This window comes from Ictalurus furcatus, chromosome 18 (assembly GCF_023375685.1).
Source record: "Ictalurus furcatus strain D&B chromosome 18, Billie_1.0, whole genome shotgun sequence".
NCBI classification, from domain to species: domain Eukaryota; kingdom Metazoa; phylum Chordata; class Actinopteri; order Siluriformes; family Ictaluridae; genus Ictalurus; species Ictalurus furcatus.
Genome location: NC_071272.1, coordinates 18,215,161 through 18,238,537, shown reverse-complemented (window position 1 = coordinate 18,238,537; position 23,377 = coordinate 18,215,161). Strand labels below are relative to the sequence as shown.

The 23,377-nt window shown below is 37.9% G+C and overlaps 1 protein-coding gene across 1 annotated transcript in view; it reads left to right on the top strand.

Moving 5' to 3' along the window:
* Nucleotides 1–23,377, top strand: part of myo7ab (myosin VIIAb) — a 58,916-nt gene that overhangs the window by 22,631 nt on the left and 12,908 nt on the right. Inside the window, exons 10-30 of the mRNA XM_053649494.1 lie at nucleotides 784–898; nucleotides 982–1,058; nucleotides 3,241–3,360; nucleotides 4,160–4,302; nucleotides 4,387–4,597; nucleotides 6,068–6,203; nucleotides 8,037–8,143; nucleotides 9,376–9,513; nucleotides 10,054–10,212; nucleotides 11,129–11,221; nucleotides 11,388–11,482; nucleotides 11,596–11,680; nucleotides 13,292–13,510; nucleotides 15,494–15,811; nucleotides 16,687–16,887; nucleotides 18,444–18,620; nucleotides 19,739–19,828; nucleotides 21,131–21,252; nucleotides 21,748–21,874; nucleotides 21,986–22,105; nucleotides 22,368–22,541. Of these exons, the coding sequence (XP_053505469.1) occupies nucleotides 784–898; nucleotides 982–1,058; nucleotides 3,241–3,360; nucleotides 4,160–4,302; nucleotides 4,387–4,597; nucleotides 6,068–6,203; nucleotides 8,037–8,143; nucleotides 9,376–9,513; nucleotides 10,054–10,212; nucleotides 11,129–11,221; nucleotides 11,388–11,482; nucleotides 11,596–11,680; nucleotides 13,292–13,510; nucleotides 15,494–15,811; nucleotides 16,687–16,887; nucleotides 18,444–18,620; nucleotides 19,739–19,828; nucleotides 21,131–21,252; nucleotides 21,748–21,874; nucleotides 21,986–22,105; nucleotides 22,368–22,541 (3,027 nt within the window). The remainder of the gene's footprint in view (nucleotides 1–783; nucleotides 899–981; nucleotides 1,059–3,240; nucleotides 3,361–4,159; nucleotides 4,303–4,386; nucleotides 4,598–6,067; nucleotides 6,204–8,036; nucleotides 8,144–9,375; nucleotides 9,514–10,053; nucleotides 10,213–11,128; nucleotides 11,222–11,387; nucleotides 11,483–11,595; nucleotides 11,681–13,291; nucleotides 13,511–15,493; nucleotides 15,812–16,686; nucleotides 16,888–18,443; nucleotides 18,621–19,738; nucleotides 19,829–21,130; nucleotides 21,253–21,747; nucleotides 21,875–21,985; nucleotides 22,106–22,367; nucleotides 22,542–23,377) is intronic.

The following is a 23,377-nucleotide window of genomic DNA, read 5'->3' as shown; positions in this document are numbered from 1 at the left end:
AGTACACCCCTCACATTTTTGTAAATATTTGATAATATCATTTCATGAGACAACACTGAAGAAATGACACTTTACTACAATGTAAAGTAGTGAGTGTACAGCTTGTATAACAGTGTAAATTTGCTGTCCCCTCAAAATAACTCAACACACAGCCATTAATGTCTAAACCGCTGACAACAAAAGTGAGTACACCCCTAAGTGAAAATGTCCAAATTGGGCCCAATTAGCCATTTTCCCTCCCTGGTGTCATGTGACTTGTTAGTGTTACAAGGTCTCAGGTGTGAATGGGGAGCAGGTGTGTTAAATTTGGTGTCATCGCTCGCACTCCCTCATACTGGTTACTGGAAGTTCAACATGGCACCTCATGGCTAAGAACTCTCTGAGGATCTGAAAAAAATAATTGTTGCTCTACATAAAGATGGCCTAGGCTATAAGACGATTGCCAAGACCCTGACACTGAGCTGAGTGTCCGTAGTGTATGAATGGGTGTGTGAATGTGTATGTGAGTGTGCCCTGCGATGGATTGGCACCCTGCCCAGAGTGTACCCCGCCTTGTGCCCCATGCTCCCTGGGATAGGCTCCAGGTTCCCCCCTGACCCTGAAGGAAGGATAAGCGGTATAGAAGATGGATGGATATATATATATATATATATATATATATATATATATATATATATATATATATATATATATATACACACACACACATATATATATGTATGCATTCATATATACATAAACAGTTATTAAATGAATTTGCATTTGATGCATTTTTACATGAAGGAGTACTCCAGCATCCAGTCAGCGATGAAGGTCCTGATGTTCACAGACACTGAGAACTGGGAGATCTCCAAGCTGCTGGCTGCCATCCTGCACATGGGCAACATGCGCTTCGAGGGTAAGCCACAGTGCACAAAGAAACAGTGAATAAATCACCTCAGCTGTGCATAGCTAATCAATGTGTTATTCATTCATTCACAGCTCGGATGATTAAAAACCTGGACGCTTGTGTAATTGTGCGCTCGTCTGACCTGGCCAAAGCAGCAGCTCTGCTGGAGGTGAGGGGTGACTGAAGATGAGGAGGATGATGGTGTTTTGTGTATAGCTATGTGTACTATCTATATTATCCTTTATCTATCTATCTATCTATCTATCTATCTATCTATCTATATACACCAATCAGCCATAATGTTGTGAATCTGACCACACGCACAGCCACGAACTTCATATCTAAGCACTCACTCGTGAACAAGAACTGCATATCTGACCACACAGCCGTATGATAGAAAAAATCTCCCGTTCATGTGACATTTTTCCTGATGCATACCTCTCGTCTTAACCTGACGCAGTGTGAATCTTTCTGACAAACTTTCTAATAATATTGTGCACCTCCTATTCGTTTCTGCATTTATATCTGTTTAGAACTTATATCTGTTCATTCCGAACGTTTTCATTTTCACTTACATCCCTGTACTGGATACTCCTTCCAAAAGTGCAACATAAATGTCTCCTCACAGAAAGCATTATTAGATCATGTGAAGATATGAAGTCCCTGTGTAAGTTGTTACAATAGAAACGATAATGTATTGGAACAGTCACATTAATAATCCGTGGTTTGGCAGAACTACTGTCGGAGTGTGTGTGTGTGTGTGTGTGTGTGTGTGTGTGTAATGAGTGTGTGTGTATAGTACCAGTGTGTAGCTACATCTGTGAATTACTCAAACGAAGAATATTTCTAGTGCATGGCTGATTTTTTTTCCGCCTCTCCCTCTTACTGTCTTGCTCTGATTTGCCTCCCTGATTATCCTGGTGGGAGGGAGTTCTCATTGCTGATAGAGGAAAGGAGCAGAGCGGAGTCGGAGATAAATGCAGTCATTAGTGAGACTCAGATGGTGTTATTAGAGCGTGAGCACAGCGTGGGTAAAGCCTTCGCTCAGCCGGTCTGCAGCTCTTCATCTTCTCACAGTCAGCCATGTGAAAGTCTGAATCCAGAGTCCACATCCTTACACAATGTTGTGGTGTATCTGCCCCTGGTGGTAAAAGGCACAATTGTGTGAAGAATTGTGTGTGTGTGTGTGTGTGTGTGTGCGTGTGGCTGCAATAAGAGGACTGAACTTGATGCGCTGTTAAGAGGACTCAAGGTTTAGTTGGTGTGATTGTAAAACAAATTGCAACCAAATCTAAAAACCTACAAATATAAGAGAAATCATAATTATTTTGTGTAAATGTGTGAGTGTTGATAGATGCTCATAAGCTGCTCAAAATGCTTAAACGAGCAGTCTTGTAGATGATTTAAATTCCTATCCTGTTTACTGGCTGTATGATAGAACCATCAACCAAGCAAATTGTGTAAACTGTATAAATTACTCGCTGGCTAATTTGACGTGTATCTCAGATGATTGGATGCCACAGTATGAACTCTGTTAGAACTTCCTTTCTAAATATACCAGTTTTTCCTCCATTGTTCGGGTAATAGCCAAAACAAAAGCACATGTTGCTGATACCACTGTACAAAACATAGCTTTATTTTGTTCCTTTTCTCCCTTTTTCTTTTTTCTGCTCTAGACACATATGTTATTTTTCAAAGACATATAATGAAACAATCAAATGACCAACAGCGCTCCTTTTTCCCACACAAGCCAGCCTCGTTGACAACAGTCATAATTCAAAACTTATTAGGAGACGCCCGGGCGCTTACATTGCTTATTAGATAAAGCAATCTCTGGAATACTTCTCTGTTGAACTGTTGGTTCTTAACAAGACTTCCACAAGGATATTAATTAATAATAAAAATAAAAAATAAAAACTTCCAAAATTTTCAGTTCAGTTCAATTTTATTTGTATAGCACCTTTAACATTGGACATTGTCACAAAGCAGCTTTACAAAAATATATACATTCAGGATTATACATTTTTAATTTGACAACATCCCAGTTCACCACAACACTCTATGTCAATGAACCCTCTAGATCTGCTCCTTTACCTAAGAAAAAGCTATGGATTGACTAAACAAATATGATTTCAGCCTAGACTTAAACACTGAGACTGTGTCTGAGTCCATAACACTAATTGGAAGGCTATCTAGCGATCGTATATATGATGCTTCCTTCAAAATTAGATCAAGAAAATGCCAAAGAAAACATTGCATTCTCTAAGCAATAAATTCTCTATGTACTAAAATATTGGCCAATAAAGATAACACTTTTATTGTAATCAGTTCTGTTTGCCTGTGGATCCTAGGTGGACCCTCAGGATGTTATGACATGTTTGACCACACGCACACTCATCACCCGAGGAGAGAGCGTATGCACACCGCTCAGTGTGGACCAGGGATTTGATGTACGCGATGCTTTCGTCAAGGTTGGGGACCTTCATCCTGCTACTGCTTTTTTCTGTAGCATAATTCTGACCTCACATCAGGAATAAAACACGTTGAGGCATTTTGTTATAAGCTAACGATCAACAGCGTGAAGCGGAGTTACTGTTACCACCCTGAAGTTGGTTCTTTTCCTATAACAGCACATCCTAAAGTGTTTTATTCCTCTTATACCACAGCAGTTTGCCAACGATTACAACTTTTTTTTTAAAAATGTATTTATTAAAGAAAGACACCTTGTACATTTTATCCATTTGTATGTACATTTAATTTTGTGGAACATCCCAGAAATTAGTTTGTTCCTTTTCTCACTTAAGTTATAGCAACTATAAGCAGTCATTCTCTCACCAGCTTCTTTTTTCTCTTTCTTGAACTTAAAAGTCGCTTGTCATGTTATTGAGAAACCGGAAAGCGCAAAGTTCTGAAGACTGTAACAAAGCGCTCACACCGGAGACTGCTCACAGAAAACTTCACAATGTCAACAACTATATGTTTTTCTTCGTTAAATAAATTTATTTTATTTTATTTTATTGTTAGACTTAAATTATTTGGATCATCCACCAGACAAGTCCCAGTGTAAATGTATAAAAATGATAAATGATTAGAACAAGCATATTAATATAAACCTGTGATTTATATCAACACCATCAGACCAGTCAGATTCAAGAATTCAACAGCTCTGTGGTATAAAGCTTAAGAATCCAGTGAATTACAGTGACATGAGTATCTGTGAGTGATTAATTAAAAAGATGATCTAATAGCTTATGACACTTTCTTCTTTAGGGAATATATGGGAGGTTATTTGTGTGGATAGTGGACAAAATCAACGCTGCCACCTACAGAGCCTTGCCCACTAAGGACAGAGTCATCTACAGATCCATCGGGCTGCTCGATATCTTCGGATTTGAGAATTTCACCATCAACAGGTGTGTAGTACTCTTTCTACCCTGTTGATGTTTGAGCTTCTGTTCCTCACTCAAATTGCTATTTGGTTTGGTTTATTTGGCCAGTTTTGAGCAGCTATGCATCAACTTTGCCAATGAGAACCTACAGCAGTTCTTCGTGCAGCATGTTTTCAAGCTGGAGCAGGAGGAGTATAACTTGGAGCACATCAACTGGTTGCACATCGAGTTCACGGATAACCAGGATGCGTTGGATATGATCGCCAACAAACCTATGAACATCATCTCGCTCATTGATGAGGAGAGCAGGTTCCCCAAGGTAAGTACGGGACAGACACAGGGACAGGATGGGAGTTTAAAAAAAATCAGTTAACACTACATAACCACAGGTACATAACAACTTCAATACAGAGGTATACAGTATATGAGCATCTTATGTCAGTATTCACAAGAGTAATCACTCAGCGCGTCTTTTAATGGGATTTTGCTTACATAGCTTTTAATGTGACACACTAGTACATGTTTTGAACAGAGTCCACAGAGAAAGATGTCAATCTTCAACAGTAAATTTTTATATTTAAGTTTATAATATTTCTTCACTGTCTTAATATTCAATAGTACACAACAAAATCACCAGTGTTGATTTAATACCCAGAGTGTTGAATTTACACCCTACATTGTTTATATAAGTCCACTGGACACAAAATGTACACACTGGGTGTTAATTCAACACTAGGGATTGTACTGTGTACTATGTCATAGTGATCATTGTGGTACATTTGTCTAGCTTTATGTATTCTGGTTTATACATTTATTTCTTTACCTAGCTTTTATTTTACAATTATTTTCCTCCTATACTATAGATTAGATTTTTACAATGAATCTTCCTCTCTTTATAGTTTTAAAACATTTCCAGATCAATTTCATGACAATAAAAAGAAATCTAAGATGTTCAATAAAATTTTAAATATTCTGTAACAATGCAGGACTAGAATACATAAATAAATTATTCTTCAAGTCAAACGTTTAATGACTCAAGAATTACAAACTGCTTACACACTGTTCTGTATAAACACATCTATCTATCTATCTATGAATCAATGTATTCTACACATATCTTAAACAAATCTGTAAATAACTATTCATATTTAAATATTGTATTGTGTTACTAATACACTATTACTATAAATATGAATGAATATAACTAAATGACATTACTATAAGTATTGTTGCTCTATAAATTGTATATTATTAAATGAAATTATATAACAGTGTTATTCATTCAATATTATTCATTGTTCATACAAATGTAGTTTATGTGTAATTTATGCCTCGACATAATGGTATAATGTAAATCGCTTATTTTCCCTTAATGTCAATACTTCAAATATTCTTAAAACATTATACGTTATCTTGGTTTTACTGACATAAACTGCTTGTGTGAGTGTATGATACTTACTTTTATAAACAAAACAAATTTTACTTTACAAACCATCTCATCATATTGCAAATTCTTATACAATATGGAAAATATTCATGTATATGTTTTAAAGCCCCTGTGATGATTATTTATGTCAGTGCTTAGCTTCACTAGCGTGGCAGTCGGGATTAACAAGGCACATGATGGATTTCCTGTGATTAAGTTAGCATGAGTGGAGGTGTGATAAATAAAGACTCCTCATGCTTCATGCTTTGTTCAAATGTTTTGAGTTTTACACACATGGCTCTTTGGTACAGCTGTGTGATGTAGATGTGTGAGTTCCTGCTGTTTGTGTGGGGGTTTTTTTAGGGAACTGATGCCACCATGCTGCACAAACTCAACTCCCAGCACAAACTCAACACAAACTACGTCCCCCCTAAGCACAGTCACGAGACCCAGTTCGGCATTCAGCACTTTGCAGGCGTGGTCTACTACGAAACCAAAGGTACCTCACAGGCTCGCTAATCCTTCTGTTGAGGTGAAATACATGCTAAATATGGTCCTTTAAAAAAAAAAAATGCCTGAACTAATTTTTAACTGGTTATCCTGTTGTGGCTGATTTATTCTTGCTTAGATAACACAGTGCTAAATTGACATTTTGTCAGCTCCATGGCAACCAGAAATATTTAGCCACAATTTTACCTTCTGTGCTAGCTAGCTATAACTCTAATAGCTATATTACATTAAATTGTGACTGTTGTGGCATATTTAAACAGGTTTGGGTACAGTTAAATAAGAATATGACAATGCAAATGGAGTCTCTGATACTGAAACCCTACTCGATTCAACCTGTGACAAATGCTACTGTAGATGTTAACTAGCTGGCTTGCGCTGTGATAATTTGACCTAAATTACACTTCCGCATACTTATTCATGATACCCCTAACCGAACTTAATGTTTCAACAACTCCTCTTTGGATTTTGAGTCAAGTCCGAGGTCCAAACATAGAGGGTTTTGTGCTTTTCTCTACCAGAACGACACATGATACTTTTTATCCATTTATATTTATAGTTGTAGATTGTCCACAAAACAAGTTATCACTTTCGTTGTAGAAACAGCCATCTCACCTGCTTTCTCTTGAAGTTAATACAAAATAAAAATAAAATAAACAACTTGTTATGTTGCTAAGAAACCAAAACTCCTCTCTGTCCAGAAGTTACATCTTTACCTCTGACTGTTACAAAGCACTGACACTGGAGACTCCTTCCATACTTCCAAAAAGAATTTGCCCCATCCTGATGTCTTCTGTTTTTGTGTATATCTCATACAAAAAAATTTCAGAAATTAAAACAAAATTGAAGACAAAACGAGGCAGACAAGGCAACCTACGTAAACACAAAATACAGTTCTGCTCTCTACCAGAAAATCCTAAAGGAGAATATCCGGTCTTCAGTCCATACGTTTAAACTCAAGTACAACTGGATTCTGCAGCAAGACAATGATCCAAAGCATAGGAGTAGGTTCTAGTCCTAGAAGTAAGTGAACGACTGATCTCCAGTTATTATAAGTATGTGGTTACAGTTATTGTGGAACAACCACCTTTATATATATATATATATATATATATATATATATATATATATATATATATATATATATATATATATACACACACACACACACACACACACACACACACACACACACACACACACACATATATATATATATATATATATATATATATATATATATACAGGTAATAAGTGTTGGAGAACTTTTTTTAGCTTAAAAAAAAATAAAAACTGTGCTGTGTGTTTACTCAGGTTGCCTTTGTTTTATGCTATATTTCGTTGGAAGATCTAAAACAATTTAGTATGAGATAATGGCAACTAGTTTTTCACAGCACTGTACATGTAAAGTTTCCGTACAAGAAACTTCACCACTTCAACATCCCTTTTTTAATCCATTTATGTGGAGCTTCTGTCATACAAGTTCCTATGTAAGTTGTTACAATAAGAAAAAGCATAATGTATTTGAACAAGTGCATTTATATATGTAAATGTGATTTTCTGGAACTACCCGCTTTGATAGAAAATTAATCAACTCCTTCTGACCAATCATATGTGAGAATACAACAGCGCTGTGGTGTATAATGACATATTCCTAGGCTACTTTTAATTCCTTCTTGAATATTAAAAAAACAACATTTTTAATGGTGAAATAGTGTTTATTTGCGGTAATTATCTTTAACAGTATAATTCATTATATTAACAGTATTAACTCTTTTACATGCACCCAAGTGCCCGTTTTGAGAGTCTGTTCCTATCTTAACAGGTTTTTTGGAGAAGAACAGAGACAGTCTCCACAGTGACATCATCCAGCTGGTGCACTCTTCCAAAAACAAGTTCATCAAACAAATCTTTCAGGCTGACGTCGCCATGGTGATGCCCTTTTTGATCCCTATTTATCCTGCATTAATGTGCCTCCATTAACTCCACTTTGGAAACATATCACTCACAGCACAGTCAGGTCTGAGTTTATGCTGACTAGCTGGTGAAATTTCTCCATGCTTAATATATACTTTTTTTTTCTTTCTTTTTTTTTTTACCTCTGGTTCTTTAGTTTTTGGCAGTCACTCTGTCTCATACACTAACACTCCTTCAACACGGTGATGTTATACTCTGCTTTTTGGCTAATGGTAATCTCTCTTGGCTGAGACTCTGTCTATTCTGTCTTTCGAGATTCTTCTAACACCAGTCAATTCTCTCTCTCTCTCTCTCTCTCTCTCCCTCTCTCTCTCTCTCCATCTCTCTCTCTCATTCCCTCTATCTTTCCATTGCTCTCTCATTCTTTCTGTCTTCAGTTTCTCTGTGGCTATGTGCAGACCACCATGTCTCCTCAGCAGGTAAATAGGTGGTTGTGTGTCTCTGTACGCTCCCCATCCTCTGTGCTAACACCTCCGCACCATCTCTGCACCATTAATGTACAATGTTCTCTTAGTGGTCTCCTTCCCTCAAAACTCATTCCTGTGGTCGATTTCTCAGTGGAAAGCAGCTCTGGCAGTGTAGCAGCATGATTTAATAAACCCAACAGTGGCATTCAGTATGGTGATGCATTCTGGGGAAATATTAGTCATTGACTGGAAGTGAGAAAGGCAAAGATGGTTCTGATTCTAGTTCAAGTGCAATGTGGCCAGTTCTGTTCAAGATACTTGGCTAAACAGAAGTTCAGTTTGCATATGACTTTCCTGGCGTGGAGTGAGCTAGAGGAGGGGATAAAACCTCCAAACCTGCTATTTAAAAAAAAAAATGCTGTATCTGCGTCTTTTCTTCATTATGCTAACACAAAACGCAGAGAGATACAGACAGAAACTCAATGAGTCCAATATCAGTAAAAGACAGAAAGTCAAATACAAGAAGAGAAAAACATGAAAGGTTGCTCTATATAACACAAAGACGGATGCTTTGGAGGACAGGAATGGTTGAGGTGAATATATACCCTGTAAACTTTTTAGTTAGAAAGATTGTGCATATGCTGTGTTTGTGTGTTTGTGTTGTGTGCATAACTGTGTGTGTGTTTGTGGTATATATTTGCAGTAGTGAGCTCTCTCTCAAGGATGCCACGCTCTTGTGATTACCCAAGTGTTAATCAGAGTGTGTGTGTATTTGGTCAGGGTATGGAGACTCGGAAGCGTTCTCCGACTCTGAGCAGTCAGTTTAAACGCTCCCTGGAGATGCTCATGAGGACTCTGAGCACGTGTCAGCCCTTCTTTGTGCGCTGCATCAAACCCAACGAATTCAAAATTCCAATGGTGAGTCTGAGCCCAGAAATTTGTGTCTGGACCTGTTCCTTTACTCCAGGTGTAGGCGATCGACCAAGACATGTTTCATGTACAAAGTTTGAATCTTTAATTGTGTGCTAAATCCTCAAGACTAATGTAGCTAACAAGGAAGGGTAAGGAAAAGTAGCTACCCGTTTGGCATCATGCACTATTTGTATATAAACAGTTTCAGTCTGTATTGAATGATATTATTATCTGATTTGCTGTCTTTTATGCTTTAGGCCATGCCTCCTGCATGAGTGATACTGCCATGGAGACAACAGTGTCCCCCAGTGTCAGAAATCATATTCTCAAGACTATTTGTGATACTGAACAGCTCCACATGGTTTTAAGTTTGAGTTAACACAAGGCTAAACTGGTAGTCATATGCTTCTCCTACCTCTAGTCTTGTATTAGCGGTTCAAATCTACAGAAGCAAACTTCAGACACCAAACATGACTGACTAGTTTTGAGATAAAAGGGGGAAATTGTGCTGGATATCACTTTAACGTCTGCTTTTTTTCTGTGCAGTCATTTGATAGGGGGTTGTGTGTACGGCAACTGCGGTATTCCGGAATGATGGAGACCATTCGGATTCGCAGGGCCGGATATCCCATACGCTACACCTTCGCCGAATTTGTGGACCGTTACAGGGTCTTCATGCTGATGACCAAACCAGCCTCTTTACAGGTCGGTCAACAGGACAGCATAGCACATTGAGTCAAACAATGAATGAATGATCTTACAGGTTAAAGAATGCTAACATGTAAATTCCAAATAATAGACATAACCTTGAGCCACATAGGTCATGAGCGTTATGTCGTGTTATACACACAGTAGCCTGTTTATTAGCTATACTTACCTTGTGCTGTACTTAAGACATAATGTCTGAGACTTTGAAACGTATAGACATGGCTCACAACTAATATACCTTATAGCACAACTCTACTGAATTTTCAAATCTGATTGATATGTGTTGAGTCATTTTATAAATCACGGGATTATATTAATAAACTCATCCCTTATAGGGATGTGTATGGCAGTTGCTCCACATAAACAGATTTAAAAATGTGTTGTTATTTTTTTTAAAAAAGAACAATGTATAATTGTCCATTTGGTGAACGTTTCTGTAAGAAGACATTTATTTAACATTTACGGAATGAGTCTCCAGTGTTAGTGCTTTGTAACAGTCAGTAAGATTTACACCACAAGAAAAACAGTGTTTTGTGTTTTTTTAAAATCCTATTAACTTCAAGAGAGAGAAAAATAGAGAGGCTGGTGAGGGACCGCCTGTTAATAGCTGCCATAAAGTAAGTGGTAACAGGAGCTAACTTGTTTCATGGACATACTACAACATTAAATGTAACTATAAGTGGATAAAACACATGATGTGTTGTTCTTTAATTAAAATTGCTGTGGGGTAAGAAGAATAAAACACAAGCAGACATGCTGTTATTGGAAAATAATCAACTTCACGGTGTAAACAGTAGCGCTGCTTTGCAGAGTTACTCTGGGCCGCGTCCAACCATCCCATCATTGATTATTTTCTTATAACAAAACACCCCCAGGTGTTTTAATCTTTACTCAACCACTGAAAAATTTATAGGAAGATCTGCGAGGGACATGCCAGAGAATAGCAACAGCAGTCCTGGGACATAATGATGACTGGCAGATAGGAAAAACAAAGATCTTTCTCAAGGTTTGATTGAACTGTCAAACTATTTTATAGTTGTTCTTTGTTGTTCTTTAGCATCAGTAAAAAATAAAAGTAATAACATTAGAAGTCAAGATACATCCTGAATCAACAAAGCTGATTATAAATGCATAAATGCAATGACAGATTGTTTGTATTATTTATGCTGTAGGATCACCATGACATGCAGTTGGAGATTGAGCGGGACAAGGCCATCACAAACAAGGTCATTTTTATTCAGAAATCAGTGCGTGGAAAGAAACAGAGGTAATGAAGCCTGAGACTGGGGATGATTAACGTAGGAAACATGGGAATATATATACATATGTGACCAGTGATTTTCTTCACCTTTTTTTTCTTTTTCTTTTTTTCACCTCCAGGGCCAATTTCCTGAAGGTTAGGAGATCAGTGATATTGATTCAGAAGATGTGGAGAGGCTACATCTGTAGGAAGAACTATAGAGTGGTATGGATTTTTCTTCATTGCCTACGAAGTACTTTTGCTTTATGACAGTCCTGGAGAGCCGGAGTCCAGTATAGTGTGGTGACCGTGTGTACTAAACCTGTAGCCAGTTTTTACCACTTAAATTTAATTTAATTAAATCATAAACAAAAAGAAGCACCAGTTTGTTCATAGCAAATCTGTGGGCCCCGCAACAAGGCAAAGGAATAAAACCTCTTGCACAAATATGAATGTCATGCCAAAACTGTAAAGATGGGACAGGGTATGAGACATCTCCATTCAGAATTCAGATGTAGGAACAAAATCCAAACTGATTGCCCAACTTTGTTAAAATTCAGACCAATATTCAGTTTTAAGCCCTTAAAAACAAAGGGGTAAAAAAAAGAAAAAAGAATTTAACAGACATTTCAAAAGTTCAACAATATGCTCATTCAAAACAAATACATCCTACAGATTTTAAAGAAACACTGACAAGGTAATTGCCCATCTTGTTAGCTCTTATTGGGCAAAAAAAGTAATCTAAAAACAAAACAAATAATAAGATGCACTTATGCCAGCCTTAACCCTTTAAAGTTCTGACTTCTTAGTTAGTTATTCCTGGTACAGCATGCTAATCACTAACAGTGAAACTGATAGAAAATATTCATCCATTCATCCATTTTCCATACCGCTTATCCTGCACAGGGTCACAGGAGAGCCTGGAGCCTATCCCAGGGAACTTGGGGCACAAGGTGGGGGACACCCTTGACGGGGTGCCAACCCATCGCAGGGCACAATCGCGCCCACATACACACACTATGGACAATTTAGAGATGCCAGTCAGCCTACAATACATGTCTTTGGACCAGAGGAGGAAAGACCCCCGAAGCACAGGGAGAATACGTGAACTCATACAGGGCGCATACATGGCGAAGGCAGGATTTGAAACCCCAACCTTGGATGTACAAAGCAAATGTTCTAACCACTAAGCCACCGTGCCCCCTTGTTAGGAAATATACTGTATGTAAATATGAGACAACACCCCCCATCAACCTCCACCCCACAATATAGGCTAATTATCACAAGGCACAGTGCAAATGGGCTATAACTCTATACATCGATAGATAACAAATAACACTCACACTGCTCCGAAAACGCTGAAAAACATCACTACAACTTTGGTGCTCATGTTCAAGTAGTTACCTACAGATGCTGTACAATTATTTATTTATTTATTTATTTTTGGTGGTGTCCTGCACACCAGTGTAGTTTCAGTGTAGCATGAGGATGGAACTTAATTACTAGGTGTTGCTGCCATCATATATAATTTGACATGGTTGCCTGATTTTTATAAATCAGTTTAGATTTGTTTTTGTGCTTTTGGTTTACAGACTATTGGCTAAGATACAAGTCAAATGTCTTTGGTGCACCTAAAACTCTCAACATATAGTTTAGGAGTGATGCTACACCCTGATTTAAGGAATACAACTGGCTACTGTTAAGCTCAATCATGTGCCTTTGAGCAGAAAAATCACCAAACTATGCTGGCTTCCAGCCAGTGGAACTTTCTACCCATTTATCTTCTATAAACGTATTACCTAACAGTAATAAACACAATTTCTCATTATCTATCAGATGTGTGCAGGTTTCTTGCGGCTGCAGGCCCTCTGGAGGGCCCGGAAACATTACTTGCTGTACCGAGAGGTCAGGAAACGAATCATTCTGCTCCAGGGTCAATGTCGAGGCTTCCTGGTGAGGCAAACATTCTGGAGACGCTTAAATGCCATCCGCATTATCCAGGCCTACGCACGCGGCATGATCGCACGCAGACTGTGCAGGAGACTCAGAGTAGAGGTACAGTATCACTGCTGCTCTTTGCAAGTAGACTGGAGCAGGACAATAATAATAACCTATAACAAAAATGATTAAGTAAACTGAAAAGGGTCAGTTATAGCTAATAGGGTCAGTTATAGCTCCCCTCTGAAACTATTGGAACGGCAAGGCCAATTCATTTGTTTGTGCTGTACACCAAAGACCTTTGGGTTTGAGATCAAAAGATGGATATGAGAAGAGAGTTTAGGATTTCAGATTTTATTTCCTGGTATTTACATCTAGATGTGTTAAACAACATAAAACATAGAACCTTTTGTATCAGAACACTCAATTTTTAAGTGAGCAAAAGTATAGGAACAGATAAGTCTTAAAGTAAATTAAAGTAAATAACACTTAATATTTGGTTGCATATCCCTTGCTTGAAATAATTGCATCAAGCCTGTGACTCATTGACATCACTAAATTGTTGGTTGCTTCTTTTGTGATGCTTTTCCAGGCTTTTACCGCAGCCTCTTTCAGTTGTTGTTTGTTTTTGGGGGGATTTCTCCCTTGAGTCTCCTCTTCAGGAAGTGAAATGCTGCTCACTTGGGTTAAGGTTTGGTGACTGATTGGCCGGTCTTGAACCTTACACTTTTTCCCCCTGATGAAGTCTTTTATTGAGTTGGCTGTGTGTTTTGGATCATTGTTTTGGCCACGAATCTACCTCCACCATGCTTGACCGATGAGTTTGTACGTTTTGGATCATGAGCAGATCCTTTCTTCCTCCACACTTTAGCCTTTCCATCACTTTGGTAGAAGTGGTAATCTTGGTTCCAGAACGTTTGTGGCTCATTTCTATATTTCTTTGCAAATTTCAATCTGGCTTTCTGATTCTTACTGTTGACATCTTGTGGTATGGCCGCTATATTTCTGCTCTTGAAGTCTTCTTCGTATGGTAGATTGTGATACCTTCACCACTTCCCTGTGGAGGTTGTTGGTGATGTCACTGCCTGTTGTTTATGGGTTTTTCTTCACAGTTCTCACAATGTTTCTGTCATCAGCTGCTATTGTTTTCATTGGCCGAACCATTCGGTGTCTGTTGTTCAGTACACCACTGGCTTCTTTCTTTTTCAGGACATTCCAAGTTGTTGTATTGACTATGCTTGTGAAATGCCTCTGTGAGTACGACAGTATGGCATATGACAGCATGTATGAGAAAGAACACGTTACCTTTCGAAGATGTGTGGCCTCATTCTGGGCCATCACAGCCTCTGATTGATTTTCCCTCTTGACTCAGCTTCAAAATGGCTTGCTTTTCTCCTAAAGACAGCTCTCTGATCTTCACATTGGCTTATCCTTTTTAACAAAATACAAACTGTGCTATGTTTTATGTCATTTAGCACTTCTACATGTAAAAATCAGGAAATAAAAGCTGAAATTCTGAATTCTCTTCACATATTCATCTTTGGATCTCAAACCCAACTGTCTTTGGTGTATAGCACAAAAAAATTTAATTGGTCTTGCCATTCCAAGTTTTTCCAATTTTTTTTTTTCCCGCGGGGGTGGGGGGGGTGGGGGTTTGGGGGGGGGGGTTGTGGTATCCTTGAAAATTAACTTGTTGTAACTTGTTGATGTAACTACAGTATTAACAGATATAGAATATATCATGTTGTTCTTTAATAAATAAAATACATATGATTGTTTCCAAATTGCTGTGGTATAAGAGTAATGAAATACTTCAGGATGTGTTGTCAGAAGAAAATAATCCTCTTCAGGGTGGTAACAGTAACTCCAATTTGGGTCCAGCTGCATCCCACCACACTTTGATTGATTATTTTCCTATAATGCCATGTCCTGCCATGTTTACATACAGAACTACTTAATCATAGAACACAATATCATTCTTACTTAGGGTTTTGCTTAGTTAAGAACACTTTTGAGCACTTGTCCATCTTGCCCTTGCTTTGTTTTGTCTCTCTCTCTGCATTTTTGTACATTTGCCTCTGTTTACTTATGTGTGTGCAGAGGGAGCACAGGCTGGAAGCTGAGAGGCAACGTCTGCTTGAAGAGGAGCAGCTGAGGAAGCAGATGACGGCACGCAGGGCTCGAGCCGAGGCTGACAGGAAGCACCAGGAGCGTCTGGCTGAGCTGCACCGCAAGCAGGAGGAGAGGAGGCAGGCTGAGCGTGAGGAGGCTCGTCGTAAGAAAGAGCTGCTCGAGCAGATGGAGAGAGAAAGGCAGGAACCAGTCAGCGATTCTGACATGGTGGATAAAATGTTCGGCTTTTTGAACAGCTCTAACTCGCTCCTGAACATGGAGGCTGAAGCACCTGCAGGATTCGAGGTAGAGCACTGAGGATCATTTATTAACACACCTGTTCTGTTCACTACTGACCAGTGTTCATCTCTTGACATTTTTAACAACATTTTTATAAAGCAAAAAAAGCCTCACTGGTGAAGTTTGTGATGTTTCAAAGTGTTTTAGACTTACATAATCATGTGATTTTTATTTAAATAAAAACTTTTGAAATTTTTTTTGCCGAACAATGGATCTGGCTAGTATCTTTCTTTCAGGCTTGGGCTTCAGTCCTTAGTCAACAAAATAGACAAAATTAATAAAGTTAATTAATCAATGTGGATTTCTATGTTGTCTCCTTGGAAACATTTTAACAACATAAAATGTTTAAAATCAGATAAATTGTGATAAATATAAATGAATGGTTTGTGTGCTCATTTGATGCCAGAGACTACTTCTAGCTTCTGTGAAATGTATTCCAAGAAAATATATTACAAAAAAAGAATCCAAAAATTATGGGAATAATGTAGTATTATAAAATATTTCCAATTATAGCTGCACGTAAGTTTATGTGTAACTATACAGGTAATACAGTCTCAGTTACAGTGAGCGGAGCACAAAGCAATTCATGATGGAAACGTCTTTTTTTTTTTTTTAGTATTATTCAGATTTAATAACATTTCTAAAAGGATCACCTTGACCGGAATAGAATAATATAAGCGTTGAATACTTTTAATACGATGCTGTAGATATTGTTGACTTACCATAGCAAGGAATTCAACAAATCCATTTGTATTGCCTTTCATATAAGATACTCTACTGTATGTACTGCACATATTTGGAAGCTAAAATTGTACATGCCTTATTTGTAGTTAATCCAAGTGGGAAGACTTATCAATGTTATATTTGTTTGTATGTGATAGGATCTGGAGAATATCCACAAAGAGTCTGAAGAGGACAGCATTGAGACTCTTCCTTGTCCTGATGAGGAACAAGAGGACCTGTCAGAGTACAAGTTTGCAAAGTTTGCTGCTACATACTTCCAGGGAAACACGACCCACACGTATGTGCGCCGGCCCCTGAAACAACCTCTCCTGTACCACGAGGATGAAGGAGACCAGCTGGTGAGAAAGTCTCGTTTTATTTTACTCATAGGTTACCAAACTTACTGTATAAAACATTTGATACTTACACTCTAAAAAAAAAAAAATGCTGGATTAAATGTAACCCAATTTGGGTCATTTTCATAAGTCAGTGCTGGGTCAGTGTATAACAGAACACATTTTATTTGGGTTCATTTGACCACACACTGCTGGGTTATGTGCAGAGCCCAACATGCTGAGTTGCTTGAAGAACACCCAGGTTATTTATTACCCTCATTTCAACCCTCATTTATGGATTGTTTAGCCTATTCATAATTATTTATGGCCCAGATAGGGAATCTGAATACATTATGTATCTATATAGTTGTTATTAATTGTTTGAATTTAAAATTCACAAATTTACTAACTTTACTACATAAACTTTTGTTAGAGTTACTTTGCTGCATGTTAAATAATCCAGTTAAGTTTAAACAGCAAAAAAATAAAAAAATTTCCATAAAATGTATTTCATTAGTACAATTTAATTGGCATTACATTTCGCAGGCTACATCAGTCAGGCTCTCCAGAATTTTGTGATCACGTAAATTAACACAAACTCAAGCTCTGCAATATTAGGAGGAGCTTGCAATTTTTCAAAATTACTGCAGATTTTCCACAGATTTGGGCCAAGTGACATCATCACAATGTACATTCAGCCAAAGCCCTCTTCAATTTACGTGCGCCGAACATTAATACATCTAAAATGTCTCATGTACCAACAAACATCACTGCAAAAAACGTACAAAACAATTTCATGAAATTGCAATTTCGTCAATTCAAAGATTTGCGCAAGAAAGCACAAAAAAACTTTTTTTTTTTTAAAGCCACAGCAAAATCATGCATTTTTGGCTGCAACAAACACAAAAAAACTCCATGAAATCTTGCACTGACTGAACAACCAAAAGTTCTATACTATACTGTACTATACTGTGCATGTTTTTCTTTCTTTTTTTGGAAAACAAATTAAATAATTAAATACTTAAACACACACACACACATTATTATCACCTAAACACATAATAATAATAGTAATCTAATTAGCTAATCAGTCCTATTAGACAAAAACAAAGTTTGCTAAGTCTAACTAGTCTTATTTTCTTTTCACATAATCTTAGCTGTCCATATGTATTTATATTGGGACTGTTTGATACACATTAAAACCAATAACGCAAGGATAAAGTGAGAAATAGGGTACTTTTCTCTCAGCCGTTCCCTTTGCCTTTCGCATGTCAATTAAGACTTTGGAACCGCTTTCTGTTCAATCAAGTGACTTGCTGCAGCAAAACACAAATGTTGCGCTGTTATCATGTTCCAGTGAAAGGATTAAGCAAAGAACTGGGCCTTAATGACCAAGCATTGTGTTACCTTAAAGACCAATCATTGTGTTACCTGAAAGTTGGGTTAACATCAAACCTCGCGAAACCAGCGATTGGGTAACATAAATAACCCAGTGTTTTTTCAGAGTAGTTACCTAATTGTTAAGCTTTGACACAACATGCTGCTTGGCTAATCATGGTGTGATGTTTCTGCCTGTGCAGGCCGCTCTGGCTGTGTGGGTCACTGTGCTGAGGTTTATGGGAGACATGCCTGAGCCCAAATATCAAATCAGCCTCAGTGATGGCACTGAGAAGATCCCAGTTATGACCAAGATCTACGAGACTCTGGGCAAGAGGACCTACAAGAGGGAACAGCAGGCTCTGCAGAGAGCTGAAGAGGTGATCACATGGGCAGGGAAACTGAAGCAGCAGTCAGACATGTTTTCATAGTTCTGATTTTTTTTTAAACAAGTTTGATTTGTATTATTATTCTATGTATTTATTATTTGAGAAGTCTTTCAATTTTAGTTTATTTTGTTTGGGAAGCTTGTCGATACCTTTGAGTTGGTTCACATTAAAGCCGCTGGGGTTTTTCTAGCCCTCATTTTCCAGACAAACCCTGAACATCCCATTCCAAAATTGGCCACCCTTTGTTGTTATCAGAATAAGAATGAGAAACACTTTGTTGCATATGAGTAGTGCTCACAGGAATTGTTTTTTTTTTTTGGTGCCAGTGTGCAACATTAAACAGTACATCAAAACATACAGTGCAGCAACACCAACAGATAGTGCCACAAACAAACCGTGCAGCAGGATCAGACAGTCCAATAGACCCACATTTTACATTTGAAAGATGATAGACATTGCAGCATCATTTATGATTGCACACAGACAGGACATGAGACAAGAAACATAAGTCAGATGTGTCAGTGTGTGCAAACTGCAATGCAAAAAAACGAGGTTGTTCAGTAAGTGCTTTGAGGAGGTTCAGTAAGAGCCTACAGATTTCTGGGATGGCTTTCCAATAGATTTTGGAGCATGGCTGTGGGGATGTGCCCGTTTACCCACATTAGCATTAGTGAGTTTGGGCACTGGTGTTTAGAGAGAAGGCTTGGTGCAGAGTCGGCATTCTAATTCATCCCAAAGGTGTTCAGTGGGCTTGAGATCAGGGCTTTGTGCAGGTCACTCAAGTCCTTCCACATTGACCTTGCCGAACCACGTCTTCACAGACAGTTTGTGCACATGCACAAGGCCATTGTCATGCTGGAACACGTTTGAGCCCTTATTTCCAGTGAAGGGAAATTGTAATCCTACAGCATACAAAGACATTCTAGACAACTGTGTGCTTTCAATTTTGGAGAAGGCCCACATATGGGTGTGATGGTCACTTGTTGAAATAATTTTGGCTATATAGTGCACAGTATATGTTTAGGTTACGTAAGAATAACTAGACACATTGTCTTGAATGTTTATGCTGTGCACTAATTACACACTATGTACTGTTGTTTCTCTTTCAGACTTCTATTACTGACAGTCAGAAGAAGAACAGCATCAGACATAAGCTAGTGTCTCTCACACTGAGGAGGAAATCAAAAATCACTGGGGAGGTGAGAGCACTGTCCCATTTATAATCGCAGCATCAGAGAGCTGTTTCAGGTTGACATTTTAATGAGAAGAATAGATTCAGCCAGTGGTTCATCCAAAAATGAACTGTACACAATGTTCCTTCATACCCTGAATGAAGTCAGTCAGCCAAGACAGGTTAGGGGTTTGAAGTCCTCATCACTTTTGCACTGGAGCAACAAGGCAGCTAAAAATAAGAGAAGCTTATAGCCACAGATTTAGCGTTGTGTCTCAAAAAAAAGTATCATTTGGTGGTTAAAAAAAAAGAAAGAAAAGACTAATAAACATAAAATTGGACCTACTATATCATCCAAATTACCAAACAATTTGTGTGTGTAAACGTGCAAAGGGAAAATGTGAAAACACATTGCTAGGCGATTAATGAATACAGACTGAGGCTAATGATTTTGCTAGCTAATATACTTTCATTATGTCTTTCATAATGACGGTAATGTAAAGGTGAAGTGACAATGGAAATGAGACAAATTTGTCAGGAATATCAACATTTACCACAAATGTGTTGGTGAACTTAAAAAAAAAAAAAGCACAGTACATCTCAAATGACATTGCAATTACACTTAGCATTAACTGCTAACCAAACCACCATGGCTTCTGCCATATTTACATACACCAACACTGCAGCACAACTTGAGAACTCAGCTTCAAAGCTGTAAAATATGGAGAGTTAAGACTGATAATCTTCTTGTGAACAATGACCACACAACTCTGCTTAAATGTAGTGTAGGTGCCGAGAAAGAATAATAATAAGTACAGTGTAAAACCGGATAAGTTCCTTTAACTCAAAAAATTTGAGGAAACTAATTACCTCAAAATTTTTAAGTTCATTAATCAATTTCTTTAAGACAAATACACTTAAATATAACAAGTTTTAGTTACACTTTTGTTATATTTAAGTGTATTTGGCTTAAAGAAATTGATTTATCAACTTTTCAATTTTGAGGTAATTAGTTTCCTCAAATTTTTTGAGTTAAATGAACAAATCCAGTTTTACAGTGTATACATTTGATTGCTTGGATATTCAGTATAACCACAATGCTCATTCCATGTTGTTTAACTATAATCTTCTGTGACCTGTTAGCGACACTATTCTTTTAACTCCAGTATAATCCTGAAGAAACTTCAGATACCAGACAGGTCTTGGCTGATCAACTAGTTTTGGTCTAATGGGGGAAATGGTTAGCTGTACTGTTCCTGTAATATTTTCTAGAGAGATAAGTAGCTAAAAAGATAAGATTACAATCGTACAGCGTTTATGTTTTGGTTAGGTGACCAAACACCTGACTGACAGTGATTGCAGTCTACAGTGGATGCTGGATGATCGTCCCACTTCCAACCTGGAGAAACTTCACTTCATCATCGGGAATGGGATTTTACGCCCTGCCCTGAGGTTAGTGATGGCATGTTAATCTTCCTGACAGACTTTCATATGTTATACTCACTAAGGATATGCATTTCGCAAAACCTTATGCTCTATATGGATATAGGGATCTTACATGGATACTGTAGACTTACACTTCTTTATGAACTGATACTTCTGTTACTCGTCCTAGGATATTCATATTATCATCACACTGAACATCCGTTAAACACAATTTGTACAGTTTGTCTTTACTCATCTTCACCTGTCACCCAGAAGAGGATGGGTTCCCTTTAAAATCTGGTTTCTCTGACAGCTTCTTCCTCAAGTCATCTCAGGGAGTTTTCCCTGGCTACTGCCCTTCTGGTTTGCTGAATAGGGATCTAAATCTACATCTGAATTTCTGTAAAGTTGCCTTGTGGCAATTGTTAAACATGCCTTACAAATACACTAAAATCAATCAGCTTTAATGAATCTGTTGCCATTAGCAACACGTTACATTATTCCATTGTATGTCTTTAACAGAGATGAGATCTACTGTCAAATCTGTAAGCAGCTGACCCAGAACCCATCCAAAAACAGCCATGCTCGTGGCTGGATCCTGCTCTCTCTCTGTGTGGGATGCTTTGCACCATCTGAGAAATTTGTCAAAGTAAAAAATGATGCCTTCATTTTTAGCTCAATTTATCTGAAAGAGAGAAATGAAAATTCTTTTCTGAGTCACAAATTTAATATTGTTCTTCTCTTGCATTCGTTTTCACAGTATTTGAGGACATTCATTATCTCCGGACCACCTGGCTATGCCCCGTACTGTGAGGAAAGACTAAAGCGCACTTCTGTGAACAAGACACGGACCCAGCCTCCCTCATGGCTCGAGCTGCAGGTACTGTAACTGTTTTCCCCTGCAACCATTATTCTCACTCATTCTTCTTCATTTGACAGACACTGACAAAGCAGAATTCAATCCAAGCATCTAGCTGAGCAGTTGAAGGTTAAGAGTCTTGCTCAAAGGTGTAATGGTGGCTCTCTGGTGGTCATCAGATTTGAACATTGTCCAGAATTATAACAATTGTGCTAACACTGCTGTTACCTAAGAAGAAGTCCTTGGAATTAGGATTTAATTGGATCTTTGTGTCCTCCTTCAGGCCACCAAATCGAAGAAGCCCATCATGCTGCCAGTGACCTTCATGGATGGCACCACTAAGACCCTGCTAACAGACTCAGCCACTACTGCTGCAGAGCTCTGTAATGCCCTGGCAGACAAGATCGGCCTGAAGGACCGTTTCGGCTTCTCTCTGTACATCGCTCTATTCGATAAGGCATGTTCATCACAGCTTCTAGTTGTCATATATTAATAACAATGCTAATACATTTACATATTGTTAGTGTCTATGTACAACATGATGCACTTCCTACTGTATATTACTAGAGCAAATTTAAATGGAATAGATCATAACATGGACATCATATACTATGGAGATAAAAAAAAATGCTCAAGAGACTTAATGTATTACAAGGTCTTAAAGTAGTACATAGATTTAACATACTGCAGAGACTAAAATACTAAAGAGACTTAAAGTACTTAAGGGACTTAAAGAATAGTCTTGAATAAACTTAAAAGTAATATAGTAATATGTAAAATACTCCAGAGACTTAAATTACTACAGAGATTTAAAATATTACAGACACATTCAGAGTACCTTAATACCTAAGTCTTAAACTTAATATACTTCATAGACTTAACATACTACAGACTTAAAGTAATAAAGACTTATTAGTATACATAGTATAGTATATATACTATAGTAGTATATATACTATACTACTGAGATTTGAAGTACTAGGGAGACATGAGGTACTACAGATCCTTAAAATCCTTAAATACTGTACTTCAGAGACTTAAAGTCTCTTTTAGAGACTCAAATTCTCTGGCTTAGTGGTTAGCATGTTTGCCTTGCATCTCCGCAGTTGGGGGTTCGAATCCCACCTCTGTCGCATGTGCTTGGAGTTTGCATGTTCTCCCCTATGGTTTCCTATGGGTACTCCAGTTTCCTCCCCCAGTCCAAAGAAATGCGTTGTAGGCTGATTGGCATTTCATAATGTCCGTCGTGTGTGAATGTGTGTGTGATTGTGCCCTGCGATGGGTTGCCACCCC